Source organism: Taudactylus pleione, unplaced genomic scaffold, assembly GCF_031769625.1.
Source record: "Taudactylus pleione unplaced genomic scaffold, aTauple2 ptg000034l, whole genome shotgun sequence".
In the NCBI taxonomy this organism is placed as follows: domain Eukaryota; kingdom Metazoa; phylum Chordata; class Amphibia; order Anura; family Myobatrachidae; genus Taudactylus; species Taudactylus pleione.
Window position 1 is genome coordinate 1,496,254 of NW_028284436.1, and position 18,590 is coordinate 1,514,843.

The 18,590-nt window shown below is 43.7% G+C and overlaps 1 protein-coding gene across 2 annotated transcripts in view; it reads right to left on the minus strand.

Annotated features, from left to right (window-relative positions):
- The window catches only part of ENTPD1 (ectonucleoside triphosphate diphosphohydrolase 1), a 125,070-nt gene extending 106,696 nt beyond the window's left edge, over positions 1–18,374 (minus strand). For both annotated transcript variants that reach the window (XM_088452160.1, XM_088452159.1), the window contains exons 1-2: positions 18,274–18,374; positions 17,698–18,150 (exon numbers count right to left, since the gene is read on the minus strand). In XM_088452160.1, coding sequence (XP_088308286.1) covers positions 17,698–17,713 — 16 coding nt within the window. In that variant the 5' untranslated portion in view covers positions 17,714–18,150; positions 18,274–18,374. The remainder of the gene's footprint in view (positions 1–17,697; positions 18,151–18,273) is intronic.
- Between the last annotated feature and the right edge of the window lie 216 nt (positions 18,375–18,590).

Consider the following 18,590-nt stretch of genomic DNA (forward strand, 5'->3'; position numbering starts at 1 on the left):
AAGGCACACTAAAGCTGTCCACACACTAGACCAACTTACATCCAACCATCCAACTAGTTGATTGTTTGGAATGAAAATCTGGTAAGGTATGGAAGCAAATGACAATCAGCAATTTGCTCCCAAACGTCGGAAAATGGACAAAAACTGTTGTTTGAACAAATTGTTTAGATCAAACATTTAACAAACTTGTCTGACCGACCATTTTCATCTGTTTTCTGGCATTTAGGAGCAAATTGCTGATCATCAGTTACTCCCATACGTTACCAGATTTTCATTCCAACCAATCAACTAGTTGGATGGTTGGATGTAAGTTGGTCTAGTGTGTGGCCAGCTTAACAGTCCAGGTTGTAAGGATAGCCATACTGGAGCACTGGTGTCTTATTTAGTACTGCACTTATTTTTGATTTAACCATCTGTGCTCAAGCATGGATAGCACTAAAACCCGGACTGTTAGTGTGCCTTGAGGACCGGGGTTGGAAAACACTGGTCTAGTGTGTTCCCAGCATTAAAAGTCATCAGGGTTAGGAGGCACCTAAACCAATGAACGAGATACATGACATAATTAATTCAATGTTGCTAATTCCCCGCTGGCGCCCCCAAATGGCTGCTGCTAGTAGAATTAGTGAGCAGCTTCTTAAGCTGTCGACTGTGGCTCTAAACTGGGACTGTGGCACTTGGCTATGATATCACAGCCAAAGGGCACACTCATGGTCTACATAGCGACTCTGGGCCTGATTCAGAGCCGTACGCTCTGACCAGAGCACTCGCTCTGAATCAGGGCCCTCCTACATGAAAATGGAGCGGCCTTATGGACGCTCGCATAGCTGTGGGTTACCACCCACAGCTATAGCGAGCGTCCATGATGATGGTCGCGATGGTCAAGACCATCGCGACCATCGGGCTTGCGACGGAGACCCTGCGGTAGGGTCTCGCTGCCGCAAGCCCTGGAGTGATTTTGGCTCTATCAGAGACAAAATCACTCCCACTGACATCACTAGTGATGTCAGTGGGGCCTGGTTCAGACGGTAGGCGTTCCCATGGGAGCGCCTCCCTCTGGCAGCCACGCCCCCGGCACGCCCACCAAAGGGGGCGTGCTGTCACTCAACATCGACAGCACGCCCCCTTTGGTGCGAGACCCGGAGCGACGGAGAGCCCGTCGCTCGCCAGGTCTCGCGCATGCGCACGACGGAGCTCCCTCCGTCGTGCGCATGCGCAGTAGGGCAACATCGACCCACTTGTACATACCCCCTCTGTACATACAGGAGCTGAAAATCAATTATTGTGTTAATGGTATTTCGTCACCTAAGGTTAAACGCAGTTTCTATGCAATGACCAATGATAGTTTCATGGAAAGTTGGACTACAGAGCAGATTAATTTGCTATCATCCACACAATCTATCGCTTGATATATTATTAGCTCTACATGGCGATCACACATTGGAATACTGTTTGAGAGACCATCTGCAACACGTTAGCAAAGGAAATTCTTAGTCATAGGAGGTATTACAAGCCTTTTATAAATAGTAACAGTTGTATTATTCTGAAAAGTGCCAATAAGTTTTGACCTATAATACAAAAAAAAAAGTCTTATCATTTTCACTACAGCTGTACTGTCACACGCCAATAGGAAAACAAACTGACAGACTGAAGAAGAAATCCATTCTGAAATAGGACTAAATAAGACACAATTTATTGGTGCAACACAACTTTACAGAATTTTTTTTTTACAATTATTTCTATAGTTTGTTATCAGAAACCAATTGTGTAATGCAGCAAGAGGTGAAATTAGAATATAAGCAAAGGTTTCCAGAACTTGTTTTTCTATGGACAACACCTCCAATTACAGTGCCGTTATAGGTATTCATTGCTTTATTGTGCACCGTGCTGGCCACGCCCCCTAAGCGCATTATGTCATGTTGGAGGGGCGGGGCCGCTAACATCGGGGACTGCAGCACTCACTGCCTGGAGCATCCTCAGGATGTTCCGGGGGGCTGTACACGCTGCTGTGTGCATGTCTGGAGCATACATAGGACACTTCAGGTGGTACTGCAGCAGCAATTCTGGCTGCAGGGTGCCGTTTCATGGCACCCTATTAGCCAGATGCAGGGGCCGTGGGGCAGCAACGGTGCCTCCACAGGGCTCTGCTCGGTGGCAGCGCTTGCACACCCTTAGTTATAGCCCTGTCCACTTATCTTCTTTACAAGTTTTGTTAAATTTCCCCCTCTCTGTGATGCAGATGTCCAGGTAAGCCCAGGGGCTGGCCTTCAGGAGATCTATCAGGTCACCTGACCAAGCAAGTAGGGGGCGTTACCACGTTCCACAGTGCATACCGGAGCCCTATTTACATGCTATGCCATCCACTGAATTGGCATGTGGTCACGCCATCTTGGGGGTGTGACTAAGCCTCCCCAGCAGGCCAGGCACCGACACCCCGCCCCCTTCTCTTCGTCCCTGGATAAGCCTACTGACAGATCAGGAGGAGCAGCTCTTATCAGCATTGTACATGAGCCCAACAAAATAAATAAGCAGTGGTCCTATTATAGAGTATACTACATTTGTTGGAATATGACAGTTTATTTCCCCACTTCCAGTCTGTTAATTGGTGTTATACTTCTACATTTTCTATGTTTTGTAACGCTGGAGCTTGTTGAGTAGAATTTTACAGATATTGTACAAAGTTAAGTGTAAACCTCTAAATTTCACAACATGCTTAACTTCCTTATTTACTACACAGGTTGGAACCAAAACACAATTGTTATATAGCACCCAATTACTTATAACTTCCAATCAATATTGCACCGTATATGACCAATGTTAGACACGTACTGAATTTAAACACTACTGACCTAGAATATAGATTAAGCTAACACTCACATTGCTGAAACCAGATATTATCCAGCTACTTTTTGAAATAAGTGCATTTCACTCTAGAGGGGGGTATCCAATTAGCCGCAGTAAATTACCTCGCCCGGGGCTATCCAATTAGCCCCGAAGTCGGCTTGACGCGGGCACTTATCGGGTTTTTTTTTTCGGGACCTAATTTGTCCCAAAAAAGAATCCCAGATAATTGCCGTCTTTTCACCTAAAAAAAGGCGAAAACACATAGGTGCAGCGATAAGCTCGCAAACCTATGTGTTTTCGGGAGAACTATTCTATTATTTCGACCGAAATAATAGTATAGGGTGAAAAAAACATTGGCAAAAATCGGGGATAACTGGCGAAAAATCCCTGTTTTTCACCGATCGCGGGGGTCAATTAGCGCCTGAACAATGTTCGGGGCTAATTGGGTACCGCTGTGGGGTAAATTTACTAAAGTGACAGTTTTTAGAAGTGGAGATGTTGCCCATAGCAACCAATCAAATTCTCCTTAACATTTAACTAGCACTTTCTTGAAGATAATAGCTAGAATCTGAATGGTTGCTATGGGCAACATCTCCACTTCTAAAAACTCTCACTTTAGTAAATATACCCCTTAAAGTCATTTACGAATGTTAAACTGTAAATAAGCCTGGAGAATAAGCTCACGTCCCAGTCACTGTCCAGCACCTACTTTTCCGGGACTGCCGACGCACCTGGCAATGGGCACTTAAATGTCACATAGAGTACCACTTTAAGAATATAGCTTTCATTTAAGCTTTTCAAATTTTGCAATAATATTCATTGCGGTTTAGCCTCGTGTGCAAGGGAACTCGCCCCAAAATACATTTTGAACCTTTTAAGCTTACTTAAAGATTCTCATCCCTCGAAAACAAATGTCCCTACTTTTGCACACGTGTACACTTAAGTACCTGGTCCACGTTCAGCCAGTCAATCTGCATAACTCCACCATTGTGAAGCTACACTTGACTGGAGAAATCCACGCACTTCCCCCATACGGTGCCTATCTTAACCACGAGTTTCTTATGCTCCTTTCATCTAGAAAGTATGTTTTAAAGTTTACTTCTAAGGGCCGGATTAAATTAGACGCGAAAATCCGAGATCGTCAGAAAAGCGCAATGATTTCGCCTCATTCGTCTGTTTGGACGCAATGTTTTCGCCATGTGCTTCTCCGCTTTTCACCATATTCAATTAAAAACAGGCGAAAACGTGGATAGGCGAATGTAGTGAATAGCGAAACTAGTGAAAAGGACAGCATATTTTGGGGAAATCAGTCTGTACCCATAAAAAGCCTAGAGGGGCCTATCCATTACCCGACTTTGTGAACGATCCGGTTTTGGTCGCATTGTTTACAAAGTCGGGTAATGGATAGCCGGCAAGGACCAGCGATGTGCGTGCACGCCGGTTCCTTGCCGTCCCCGACTGTCTACTGAACATGCCCATCAACCTGATGACGCTCGTCAGGTTCGGCATGTTCAGGGATAGGAGGTCGGGCTCCTCACTGAATGACGTTCAGTGAACGCCGTTCAGTACGGGCACCGCACCTCGGCGACCTTAAGGTCTGAACGCTAGACGTTTAGACTTTCAGGTCGCCTAATGGATAGGCCCCTTAACTGACCCTGGGAATCAATAGAGAAGAGTATTAATTGCCCTAATAAACATATTTAGTGATCTTATATTGAGTCAAAGGGCTGTTATATGCATATTTGCATAAGTGTGGAAAAATTATATAAAAATGTTTTTTGAGAAGAATAAGTACCATAGTTAAATTTGGGGTACATGTAAATGGGTACCAGTATATTTTGGTGTCTCTAAAGTGAAGATTTAAAAAATACATCAGCCTCCTGCAGCCCTAAAAACACCAGTCTCAACCTCATAGCCTCCCAAAATACCATACCCATTACTTTGTACCCCATTTCCAACACTTTTTACATTTTCGCCCCAAAAATTACATGTCTTTTTGGTGAATTAAGATATTTTTTTTCCGAATAAGTCATTATGTGTGTGTCCAAAGGGTTCTGAACCAAATCCCCCCATTTGTACCCCAAAATATGGATTTTGCCTTTCTTTTCTCCTCCCTTTTGCTGTTAACATTACGGTTAATGCAATGGACAAATATTATAAAGTTCATATGTGTTCTGCTGAATTGTTTCCCGAGTATAATGTTGTAATGATTTGAGTGAGGACTTTAAGCATTTCCTTTTTTTCCTGTATAGAGTGACACAAAGAGGCACAAATTTCATGACTATGAATGTCTGTGCTTTTAGGGAAGGAGAAGCAGAGAGAGGTCATGTGCTGAACCTGCACATAATGGTGACTGACTGTAAAAGTTAGCAGGGGGCTTGTTCCAGAAGACGTACAAACATGGATAACATTATTGAAAATGCTTAGGATGAACACAATTCATAAATCATACCCCAGGTTTCCCTTCTTTTGAGGGACAATCAAAATTGCTGCAGCAAAGTGACGGCGAGGCCTAACATTAGGGGGGGGGGGGGGGAGGGGAATTAGCATTGTAGTATTGCTGGGCAAGATCAGGCATTTCCTGGGTATATTTGAGCGCAACACAAAAGCAGCCTGATTATTTTTTCTGTTGGAAACGTTGGGTGGAAGGTTTAAAATTAAATTTTGGCAATTAAAAAAAGCAGAGTTACTCCTACTGTATCTAGGAGATACTTTCAAACACTTGGTGATGTAGTAGCGATATTCTACAACGACCCATTGTGATGTGGCCTATATTTCAGTGTAACTCAGCCACCGATGTGGTGAAAGGTAGGTTCTGCGTCTTTGCAAGTAAATTCACCTCCTTTTACCCATACTAATAAAATGACCATGGTGGGTTCTTAATTGCTATGACAACTGTTTCCATTGCACTGGAAGTGTTTAATAAAACGAAACGTTTCAGGCTTGTACAGCCTCAGCAGCTGGTCTGAATTCTGCCTACATGGCAGAGGACTTTAGGTGACCAGGGAAATTAAAAGGGCAAACTTCTACTTAATAGTTAAGGCAGTTCACCAAGGCCTAACTCCTTATCTGGCCACTTACCCACCTGTTTACTAGGTATTGTGTGCTCAGACCAGCAATGGGATCGGTGGAACAAATTGATCAGGGTATATGGAGGAATGGGGAGAGATGGTCCTTATACCATATCATACCAACGCCATTGTAATAAGGTCAGCCAGTGGGAATCCATTCCCGGGGAAGTGAGGTGTGCTATCCAGAGAACCATAGCTTGGGATTTACAACACATATAAGACTGTTCAGTTTTGCCGGCTGGCTTTTATTGTTCTTACTAAATAGTTTGGAAGAAGGAACCGATTCTCTGTAAGTTGTCTGAGGTCACGGTTTTGTTTGCCACTGTGGGCATGACAAAAGTGGAGACAACCGTGATCGTGACTACTGTTAAGTTGGCAGTAGGCAACAAGCTGGTTCACAGCAAAGGGGTGTCGATTCCCCCCAAGGCCCAATATGTGTAGTGTTTGTATGTTCTCCCCATGTCCGGGTGGGTTTACTCTGGGTACTTTGGTTTTACTCCCACAATCCAAAAGACATACTGGTAGGTAACTTGGCTTCTGGCAAAAATTAACCCTGGACTTATGACCTCAGTGCTGTGAGGCAGCAATGCTAACTACTGTCCAACCATGCAGCCTGTAATGTTCTAAGACAATGTTAGTGCAAGGAACATATAGAATGTAAGCTCTTACAACCAGGATGCTCAACTTCTGTGCTCAAGGAAGATCTATTACAGTTATAAGTTCATATTTTTATCTCTATTCTGGTATATAAATATTAATGACTAATAATAACACTTGCGGCAAGGAAAGAGGAAACGCACGGTGGTAGATGTTATGCCATCCTGACTTCCTTTATTCCAGGTTCCTCATTTCTGTATAGCAAGCAACGGGTGATGCAGCAGGAATACTAGCAGTCATACATAAAGTGAACCATGCAATACAGTAGTTTGTCAACCTAAAGGAAGTGTTTATAAACACAAAAGTAACAAAACATATACTTCAAAATAGAGATGAGTGGTTTAGTTTTGACTGCTGATTTTTCTTATTGGCTATCCAAAACACGTGAGAGCCGAATAGCCAATAGGATGGGGTGAGATCCGAACATAACCGGGTAAAACCGAACCGCTCATCTCTCTTGAAAATGTGACCGTACAAAGATAAATAACTATACAAAAAAAAAAGAATAAAAATAAATAAAATCTATGCAGATTAATCAATTAGGAACATTCAGTTTGTAATCATTTCCACGCTATAGCCAACACAAAGCAAATATACAAAAGGGAAACCTTATTTTATATTGAATATGTTCACTGAACAGTATATATGTGTATGTATGTTACAGGTTACTGTAAGAACACTCGCTGCACGGAACCTGACCTGCCGGCTAGAAGGGAAACACTCCACTGCAAACGTTTATCAACAGATCATGCTCCCACCCCAACATTGTTATTACCGCCGTATTCCATTTATTAATGCTGCACGGAACCTGACCTGCCGGCTAGAAGGGAAACACTCCACTGCAAACGTTTATCAACAGATCATGCTCCCAGCCCAACATTGTTATTACCGCCGTATTCCATTTATTAATGCTGCACGGAACCTGACCTGCCGGCTAGAAGGGAAACACTCCACTGCAAACGTTTATCAATAGCTCATGCTCCCAGCCCAACATTGTTATTACCGCCGTATTCCATTTATTAATGCTGCACGGAACCTGACCTGCCGGCTAGAAGGGAAACACTCCACTGCAAACGTTTATCAATAGCTCATGCTCCCACCCCAACATTGTTATTACCGCCGTATTCCATTTATTAATGCTGCACGGAACCTGACCTGCCGGCTAGAAGGGAAACACTCCACTGCAAACGTTTATCAATAGATCATGCTCCCACCCCCAACATTGTTATTACCGCCGTATTCCATTTATTAATGCTGCACGGAACCTGACCTGCCGGCTAGAAGGGAAACACTCCACTACAAACATTTATCAATAGATCATGCTCCCAGCCCAACATTGTTATTACCGCCGTATTCCATTTATTAATGCTGCACGGAACCTGACCTGCCGACTAGAAGGGAAACACTCCACTACAAACGTTTATCAAAGGATCATGCTCCCAGCCCAACATTGTTATTACCGCCGTATTCCATTTATTAATGCTGCACGGAACCTGACCTGCCGGCTAGAAGGGAAACACTCCACTGCAAATGTATATCAATAGATCATGCTCCCACCCCCAACATTGTTATTACTGCCGTATTCCATTTATTAATGCTGCAGGGAACCTGACCTGCCAGCTAGAAGGGAAACACTCCACTACAAACGTTTATCAATAGATCATGCTCCCAGCCCAACATTGTTATTACCGCCGTATTCCATTTATTAATGCTGCACGGAACCTGACCTGCCGGCTAGAAGGGAAACACTCCACTGCAAACGTTTATCAACAGATCATGCTCCCACCCCAACATTGTTATTACCGCCGTATTCCATTTATTAATGCTGCACGGAACCTGACCTGCCGGCTAGAAGGGAAACACTCCACTGCAAACGTTTATCAATAGATCATGCTCCCACCCCCAACATTGTTATTACCGCCGTATTCCATTTATTAATGCTGCACGGAACCTGACCTGCCGGCTAGAAGGGAAACACTCCACTGCAAACGTTTATCAATAGATCATGCTCCCACCCCCAACATTGTTATTACCGCCGTATTCCATTTATTAATGCTGCACGGAACCTGACCTGCCGGCTAGAAGGGAAACACTCCACTGCAAACGTTTATCAATAGATCATGCTCCCACCCCAACATTGTTATTACCGCCGTATTCCATTTATTAATGCTGCACGGAACCTGACCTGCCAGCTAGAAGGGAAACACTCCACTGCAAACGTTTATCAATAGATCATGCTCCCACCCCCAACATTGTTATTACCTCCGTATTCCATTTATTAATGCTGCACGGAACCTGACCTGCCGACTAGAAGGGAAACACTCCACTACAAACATTTATCAATAGATCATGCTCCCAGCCCAACATTGTTATTACCGCCGTATTCCATTTATTAATGCTGCACGGAACCTGACCTGCCGGCTAGAAGGGAAACACTCCACTGCAAATGTATATCAATAGATCATGCTCCCACCCCCAACATTGTTATTACTGCCGTATTCCATTTATTAATGCTGCAGGGAACCTGACCTGCCGGCTAGAAGGGAAACACTCCACTACAAACGTTTATCAATAGATCATGCTCCCAGCCCAACATTGTTATTACCGCCGTATTCCATTTATTAATGCTGCACGGAACCTGACCTGCCGGCTAGAAGGGAAACACTCCACTGCAAACGTTTATCAATAGCTCATGCTCCCACCCCAACATTGTTATTACCGCCGTATTCCATTTATTAATGCTGCACGGAACCTGACCTGCCGGCTAGAAGGGAAACACTCCACTACAAACGTTTATCAATAGATCATGCTCCCACCCCAACATTGTTATTACCGCCGTATTCCATTTATTAATGCCAACTCATTCCGCAGGGCTCAACTGAGGAAACAGTACATAATGGGAATTAGAACATCAATGTAACACTGACATAACATGGAAACAACAGGAAGGGAAGCCCTGCAGGAAAGGAGCCTCTAGTCTTAAAGAAAACTGGGAGGTGAACAAATGTAATAGGACACACAGAAAGTTAGATTTTGCAAAAGAGATTACAGTGCAAGATGTGATAAGCGCTATATGTGGGATGCCGGCACTCAGCATGCCAGCGCCGGGATCCCAAACGGGTCACAATCCCGGCACCGGCATCCTGACCGCTGACACATACCCGACGATAAATATTAGGTTGAAGGGGTGGTTTAGGTTTAGGGGTTAGGCACTAGGGGGAGGGTAGAGTTAGGCTACGGTGGGAGGGTCAGGGTTAGGCTTTGATGGGGAAGTTTAGGGATAGGCTGCAGGGGGGGATGGAGAGTTAGGGTTGGTGGTAGGGTTAGGCAACTAACCTCCAGGTGTCAGTATTGCAAACCAGTCGGGATTCCGGCGTCAGCATTCTGACCGCCGGTCATGTGTGTGCCGGCATCCCGTACCCAACCCCTAGACGTATGTATGATACAGCGAGCTACAAATAGTACAGACCAAGAGAGTTCCTGAAGGTGCGAGTGAGACAGGGGTACTAGTGGAAGAGAGGATGTTCCATTACATGGAGTACTTGGATTTGTCCTGTAGGGCGGTACGACACTGCAGAGGGTTCCGACGGTTATAAAATTAAATGAAGGAATACTGATAGGCAACTTTCTCCCACCAGAGAACCTACCATCCAGTCAGTAAAGCCACGCTGAGGCAAATCCAACATTAAGAGGCTGTTGTGACTTTGGGTGAGTTGTATCAAACATTCTATCGAGGATGTGGAGATGTTCCCCATATCAACCACTTAGATTTCAGCTATCACTTATCTAGTACATTCTATTAAATTTCAGTTAGAATCTGATTGGTTGCTCGGTGGAGGCAAATTCTCCACCCATCACCTTTAGAAGGATTGATACATCTCCTCTTAAGGGGGCAGATTTATCAATTATAAGGTTTTAGACCTGATAATTGTAATTTCTTATCGCTGTTATCCGCTATTCAGGGACAGGGCCTCCAAAAGAAGCCCGTCCCTGCGATGTGTTATGCTGGATACACACGTCGTTCACAGACATATCAGTTTGACCCTGCAGCACAGGTATATGGGTGCGACCCGCCGACCGCCCATACACTGGCTGGAGGGACCCCCAACACTGACATCTCAACTGGACAAGCAAATTTAAATGCCCATCCAGTTGCGATGTCTGACCAGACATATCGAGCAGCCGATTGGTGTGTATAGCTTACCAATCGGCCGCTCTGACGGCGTAACGGTACTATTTAAATCTGACAGTTTTGCGGCCCTCATAGAAAACTATCTGCTGCGGTCCCTCCTTCATACATTGGGGTGGTACTTGATATTTAAAGGTATCCCCTGAAAACAGGTGCAAATATTGAATGATAATTAGGCCCCTAAATCATCATATAGATCAGCACTGTGTTTTGGTAGTGAGCTACTGTAGGTGTGAAGGGAACAATTGTAAATGGATTGGTATTGTTGTGTCACATATAAAAAGGTGAAATGACAATAGCTAGTTTATTTATACAATAGAACTACAATATCAAGCAAGAGTAGGCATGGAACACCTATGTGCTTACACACCTGCTTGTCATGCATTTAAATGTTTGTCAAAACATCCCTGACCTGTTTATTATACTGATAACATTCTTTGTGTATGCCTTCACTGTATAGCACTGCAGCTGTGTCTGCACATATCAAAGTATTAATGTTATTATTATCCTTTATTTATAAGGCGCCACAAGTGTTCCGCAGCGCCTTACATAGTACATAAAACTAATAAGTGAACAAGAAACAAGTAACTTACAGTACATTACAGTGCAGGACAAGGACATGATTTATATACATTGCTGCAATACTTGACACATTGCTCCAACAGTAAGGGGCCATGACCAAAATACAGGCAAGAGAAATGTCTGAGTGTAATTCCCACCTGTGCTGCCTGGGAAGTGGCCTCAATGGGTTACCAGGCGGCAGCAACAAGCCTGCTTCGGTGTTAAGCTTAGAACAACGAGTGAGACTTTGATCATGTCTCTCTCCCTACACTAAGCGCTCCGGAACACTGCAAATGAGTGACAGTCTGACGGTGAATCAGATGCAGCTGATTCACACAGATCCATTCCCAGACTATGGCAGCGGTGTGAGACCCGGGACAGTACAGTTAGGGGTGGGCAATAATTGGCCCTCCTGTTGTTGTTGAACTACAAGTTCCAGCATGCTTGCAACAGTTTTAGCATGGCCAAGTAGCAAAACTGTGGCAGGGCATGCTGGGATGTGTAGTTCTACAACAGCTGGGGGGGCCGCTTATTGCCCAACCCTAAGTTAGAAGGAGAGCTGGGATGGCCAAGCGCCGCCCTGAGAACTGATGTAAATTATTTTGTTACCTGGAGCACACGCTCTGTATCACCCAACTAATAATAAGATATTTATTTTTAGTATCACACCAAATTTATAGGTCTCATCTCTCCTATTTTATGTGCACTGACTTTATACGCAAAATACAGTTTTATTATCATTTCTTTATATATAGTGCTAGTATATGCTGCATTGCTTTACAGCTCAGATCGAAGACCGAAAGTAAACAAGACTATTTATAAGCAAACAGACAAAGATGTAATGGGGCCCTGCTCACAAGCTTGCCATATGCAGAAGAGAGTAGGGGTTATCACCAGCCAGCACACATAGACTGCACACATAGACTGCACACATACTGCACACATACACTACACACATACACTGCGCAGATACAATGCGCACATAGACTGCACACATACACTGCGCACATACACTACACACATACAAGGCACACATACACTGCACACATACACTGCACACATACACTGCGCAGATACACTACACACATACACTGCGCAGATACAATGCGCACACAGACTGCACACATACACTGCACACATACACTACGCACATACACTGCGCACATACACTACACACATACAAGGCACACATACACTACACACATACAAGGCACACATACACTGCACACATACACTGCACACATACACTACACACATACACTGCGCAGATACACTACACACATACACTGCGCAGATACAATGCGCACACAGACTACACACATACACTACACACATACACTGCGCAGATACAATGCGCACATAGACTGCACACATACACTGCACACATACACTACGCACATACACTGCGCACATACACTGCGCGCATACACTGCGCACATACACTGCGCACATACACTACACACATACACTGCACACATACACTGTACACACATACACTACACACATACAAGGCACACATACACTGCACACATACACTGTGCACATACACTACACATACAAGGCACACATACACTGCACACACACAAAGCACACATACACTGCACACACACAAGACACACACACAAGGCACACATACACTGCACACAAACAAGGCACACATACAAGGCACACACACTGCACACATACAAGGCACACATACAAAGCACACATACAAGGCACACATACATTGCACACACACAAGGCACACATACACTGCACACATACACTACACACATACAAGGCACATATACATTGCACACACACACTTCACACATACAAGGCCAGCGGTTCAAATCCCAATAGTGGAAGCCCAGCAGAGGTGAAGATCCTGACAGCAGGAGTACAAACTAACCTAACCCCCCCCTAACCCTAACCCTTCCTTAGGGGTGCCTAACCCTAAACCCCCCCAAGTGCCTAAACCTAACCCCCCTTTCCCCGCTGCCTAAACCTAAGTCTCCCGGGGGGCTGCCTAACCCTAAGTCCCCCCCAGGGGCCCCTAACATAAAGCGGCTGTCCGCACCTGGTGCCCGGCTTATCTCCTGGCGTAGGTAAAATGACAGGCATCGGGATTTCGACACCTGTCATTACAGCCTTGCCGCGATTAGACAGTCGGGATTTAGACTGTTGGCCGCGATTGGACAGTCGGGATTTAGACTGTTGGCATCCCGACTGCATACCAGGCTCACATACACTGCACACATACCAGGCACACATACACTGCACACATACACTGCAAGGACTATGCCAGTATTTCCCAAACTCCGCCATTCGAGATCAGGTTTTAAGGATATCCATGCTTGGGTCCAGATGGTTAAATCAAATTGACTGAGGTACTAATTAAGTCACCTGTGCTCAAGCATGAATATCCTTAAAACCTAGACTGTAATACAGAGTTTGGGAAACTCTGCCATAAATACTTATGCATTCACTCATAAGCTATTTGGAGGTTTAACAAAAAAGATGTTTCCTGTAAATGTACTCGTGGCTGCGAGACATCGCGACAGCGGTCGCACTTGACGGCAGCCTGAATCTGCATAAACGTGCTTTCAGCCCCATAGGTCTCCGAGCAATATTTAGCAATTTCTGGCTCGGAGCGGGCCGCGAGATGTGGTGCCATTGCCAGCGTTTTAACGCTGAGGTAATAGCACATCGCACCCTTCACAAACAATTGGATTGAGCCCTTACTTCCACTGAACCCACCAAGACTTTTTCATATTACCAGAAACCAACATTTCATTGTGCTATGGGAGAATGAGATACCAGGGGCTTATAAAACAAGTGCTGCATATACACCTGCCTCATTCCCTTTGGGTATACAAGCTGTATAGCTACAGAAAGTACATTTGGTGTTTACAACAAAGCACAGAAAGTCTCCAGAGTAATACCCTTCTCTCTGTACCCTCCAGAGGCTAGGCTCACAGCTAACAACCCAACATATAATATCACAGTTACCAAGACATTACAATGATTTAGGTACTTGATTTGATCAGCAAGAAAGTGGAAAACATTTTAATAGGTTCAGTATGCAAACATTTTTTAAAAGGCAGGATATCGCTGAGGAGTCACTGATCTGTAATGCAGAAGCGTACTGCTTGACTAAGGGCCTGTTGGTTCGCAAGTCTGTGTTTGCACGCCCCCGGTCGATGTTTGCGTTCTGTGCCTGCGTACGCACCGCAGTGCTCGTGTGCGAACCAGCAGCGGATACACAGCGCCACTGAAAAATGATTAACAGGAAGTGCCATTTGGGGGTGGAGAGGGGGGCTGGTCGAAGGAACGCAGGCGTACCTGTGCGTTTGAACGCCAATACAGAGGCGTGCATAATTAAGCCCCAGAGACGGCGTATACGCAGGCAGAGGTCTAGAAGGCGACAGGAAGCTTCACAGTCTGTGAGTCAGGTCAAGCTCAGCCACAACTGTGCGTATGGGTCCGATGTTACCGATGTTTTCGCTGACTTGCGGATGTATGTAATTGGAAGTGGGCGGCTTTATAATCTCCTTTTTTGGCAAGGTTGTACTGGTTTTAACACTAGCTATCTATTTATTTATTTATCCATCTAAACCTGTGGGAAGCAGGGTGGTAAGGGGGCAGTTTGAGGCTACTGTCAAAAAATGACTCATTCTTCCTGTCGATAAATGGGCTTTTTTTTTTTTAGCATGTGTACCGGTAAGTGAAGACCCAATCCAGTCATATTGGTTAGAAATTGTGGTCGGGCTACTTAGAAAAACCAAAGGGGGGTGGGGTCCTACACTTCAATAACCTTTAGTAGATCTGACTAGGGTGAACTACAAATGATAGGTAGATGAGGCACTTTTACATTGATCTTTATCTGTGCTGCATTTTAGGCCAAGTAGGTTTTGAAATGTAACATTTGGCGGTTTGTGACGGAAAAACTCTGCCGGCAGTGTCCGATAACGCTGCTGCAAAGATGGCGTTCCCAGCTAATGTTGGCTACTTGTTTGTGCTGAGCAGATAACGCCCTAAGTACCAGAGCAATGACAGGACACCGGCCAAGATAGCGAGAAAGAGAGAGACACTTTCTTAGATTATTAAATAACACATAATTAAAAAGAAAAGTTAACGAGGAGATGCTCATATGCGGACGCAAAAATAGATACAAGGTTTTCCCCAAAATGATTTCTGCACAACTTCATCACTGGCACAAATCCAAAACCAGGGTTACCAGCAATTCCCATGCCTAGATTGTAATACATGGCGATGTGCTCCCAGCAATACTGCCCGGCACTATCTGGCTGCACAGCAAGGTCATTCTGTTCTGCAAAATGAGAAACATAACTTCTAGCAACACCCCAGGAATGAGGATTGTTACCCCTCCCCCTTACCATTCAGATGTGTAATGTAACTCGGACAAGCCTATGGGTAACTCCACACTGCTCTCTCCAGAGCAGAGAGCTCAGACACTGGGGACAGCATACCTTGAAACTATACAGATAATGTAGAATGTACGCACCATTGCTTCACCAATACAACTCACCTCCCTGAGAACAGAAACACACAACACAATGAGACCCTTCTTTGATGCCAGTGGCTTAACTATAGTAGCCCACAAACGCATGGCTTCTTCACAGCTGCCGGGCAAAAAGTTGCAGGACTCAGATGATTAGATTAATGCACCCTGTTATCCACCTCAGCATTCGTACTGTACCGGGTGCACATACTCAACCCCCAACATAGCTTGCAATGATGCAAGATGGTTTGTTATGTCATTAAGTTTAGGTCCCAATGATACAGTTCTAGCAAACTTATAGTGAACAATCAAATAGGAATCATACGCAAAGTATTATTACCAGCATTTTTGTATTAGTCTCCAGTTCCTTAATAGTCATGGGTATATATATAGATAGACAGACAGACAGACAGACAGACAGACAGACAGACAGACAGACAGACAGACAGACAGATAGATAGATAGATAGATAGATAGATAGATAGATAGATAGATATGAGATAGATAGATAGATAGATAGATATGAGATAGATAGATAGATAGATAGATAGATAGATAGATAGATAGATAGATAGATATGAGATAGATAGATAGATAGATAGATAGATAGATAGATATGAGATAGATAGATATGAGATAGATAGATAGATAGATAGATAGATAGATAGATATGAGATAGATAGAGAGATAGATAGATATGAGATAGATAGATAGATAGATAGATAGATAGATAGATATGAGATAGATAGATAGATAGATAGATAGATAGATAGATAGATAGATAGATATGAGATAGATAGATATGAGATAGATAGATAGATAGATAGATAGATAGATAGATAGATTGATAGAGAGATAGATAGATAGATATGAGATAGAGAGATAGATAGATATGAGATAGATAGATATGAGATAGATAGATAGATATGAGATAGATAGATAGATAGATAGATAGATAGATAGATAGATAGATAGATAGATAGATATGAGATAGATAGATATGAGATAGATAGATAGATAGATAGATATGAGATAGATTGATATGAGATAGATAGATAGATAGATAGATAGATAGATAGATAGATAGATAGATATGATATAGATAGATAGATAGATAGATAGATAGATAGATAGATAGATATGAGATAGATAGATATGAGATAGATAGATAGATATTTAATTTGCTGATAAAAGTAAAGGAACTACAACCATGGATCGTAAGGTTAATTCACAGAGGTAATGTGGGTTCTGTCACTAAAAGATCAAACAGACTAATGATAAGACATATATTGACATTTTGTTGAAAAAGTAGTCAAGTACCCAGGCTGGAATAAAGACAGGCAACGGACAGAACAGAGGACAGCAAAGCACAACGCAATAGGCTGGCGCTATATAAATACATTAAACCAATTGGCAGCCATGATGCATACGCTGGCAAGAGTGGTCCAACAAGTACAAAGGCTAATATGCTATATAACGACAAAGACACTCTGCGGCAAATGAGCGATAATTACTATAATAATATCCAGCTGTGAGCGATACCAACTTATACCAGTATTATTTTTAAAACTTTTCCAAGTAGCAATAATTAATTAAAAAAAATAAAAATAAATATCAATTCAGGTCATTTATTTCAGGTGTTTTGTTTTTTTTTCATTATTATTATTATTGTTGTTCCTTTTTGAATTAAACATTATATATTGCAGTTTTTATTATTATTATTATTATTATTATTAATATTATTATTTTGAATGATTTCAGCATTGAAAAAAAAAAAAAAAGAAAAAAGTTTATGTGAAGTATTGTCCCTGCTCAGCTGTGCAGGGAAAGGGTTACAGCAGCCAGCAGTACAGTGTGATCAGCACCTTACTCACCCTTTGGTTCGTCCATCAGCTCTGCTGCTTCTTTGCTCAGCTTGTGCTTAGTGCTGCGGTCTCACTGAGAGATGCACATGAGACTTGCTGCCTATTTAACGGTCTAGGCATGTGGGTGGACTCTCTCTCTCTCTCTCTTCCAGCAGTGACAGCAGCAGCAGCAGCAGCAGGTCAGTCAGTGTGGATGCTGGCTGGCTAGGGATGGAGGCACGGCACTACCACCACCACCAGCATACACAGGCCTGGTACAGCAGCGGGCATGCACACGACCCCTCAGCAGGATGGATTATTTGCAGCTCTCCGGTGTAGACAGCCCATTGCCTTCACCTTCCCTGGCCAGGAGAGCAATGTATCCCTTGCTCTGTGCATGCAGCAGCAGCAGCAGCAACAACAACCCTGGGCTGCTGCAGACAGAGGCGGTCATTATTCATTCTTTGAAGCAGCAGCTCAGCACTGGAAGGAATACATATGAGAGAAAAAAAAGAGGAGAGAGTTAAATGCCCCCTTGTTAAAGAGCCAGTCCTGCCTGGCTTCAGGAGCAGCAGCAGCAATGTTTTATAAATGAGATCACCTTACATTGCTAACACTGATTGCAGGGCTGGGAGAGCTGAGCAGCAGCAGCTAAGAGATTGGGTACAGGCAGGGGTGCTGGCATCATCCAGGAGAGGCACAGCTCATCATCATTTGTGGACACGTTGCTCACACAGGGATGCCTTGTGAGAACTCACAGCTCTTGCAGTCGGTATCACGTTTGTGACGTCAGCTCTGACCCCCTTTTTTTTTGTAAAGGGAATGGAGAGGATGGGTTGGCACTAAATAAATGCAGATAATTATAAGGTGTGGTTGGAGTTAGAATTATAGGAATGATGCCTCCTATTTCATGTTTAATAACC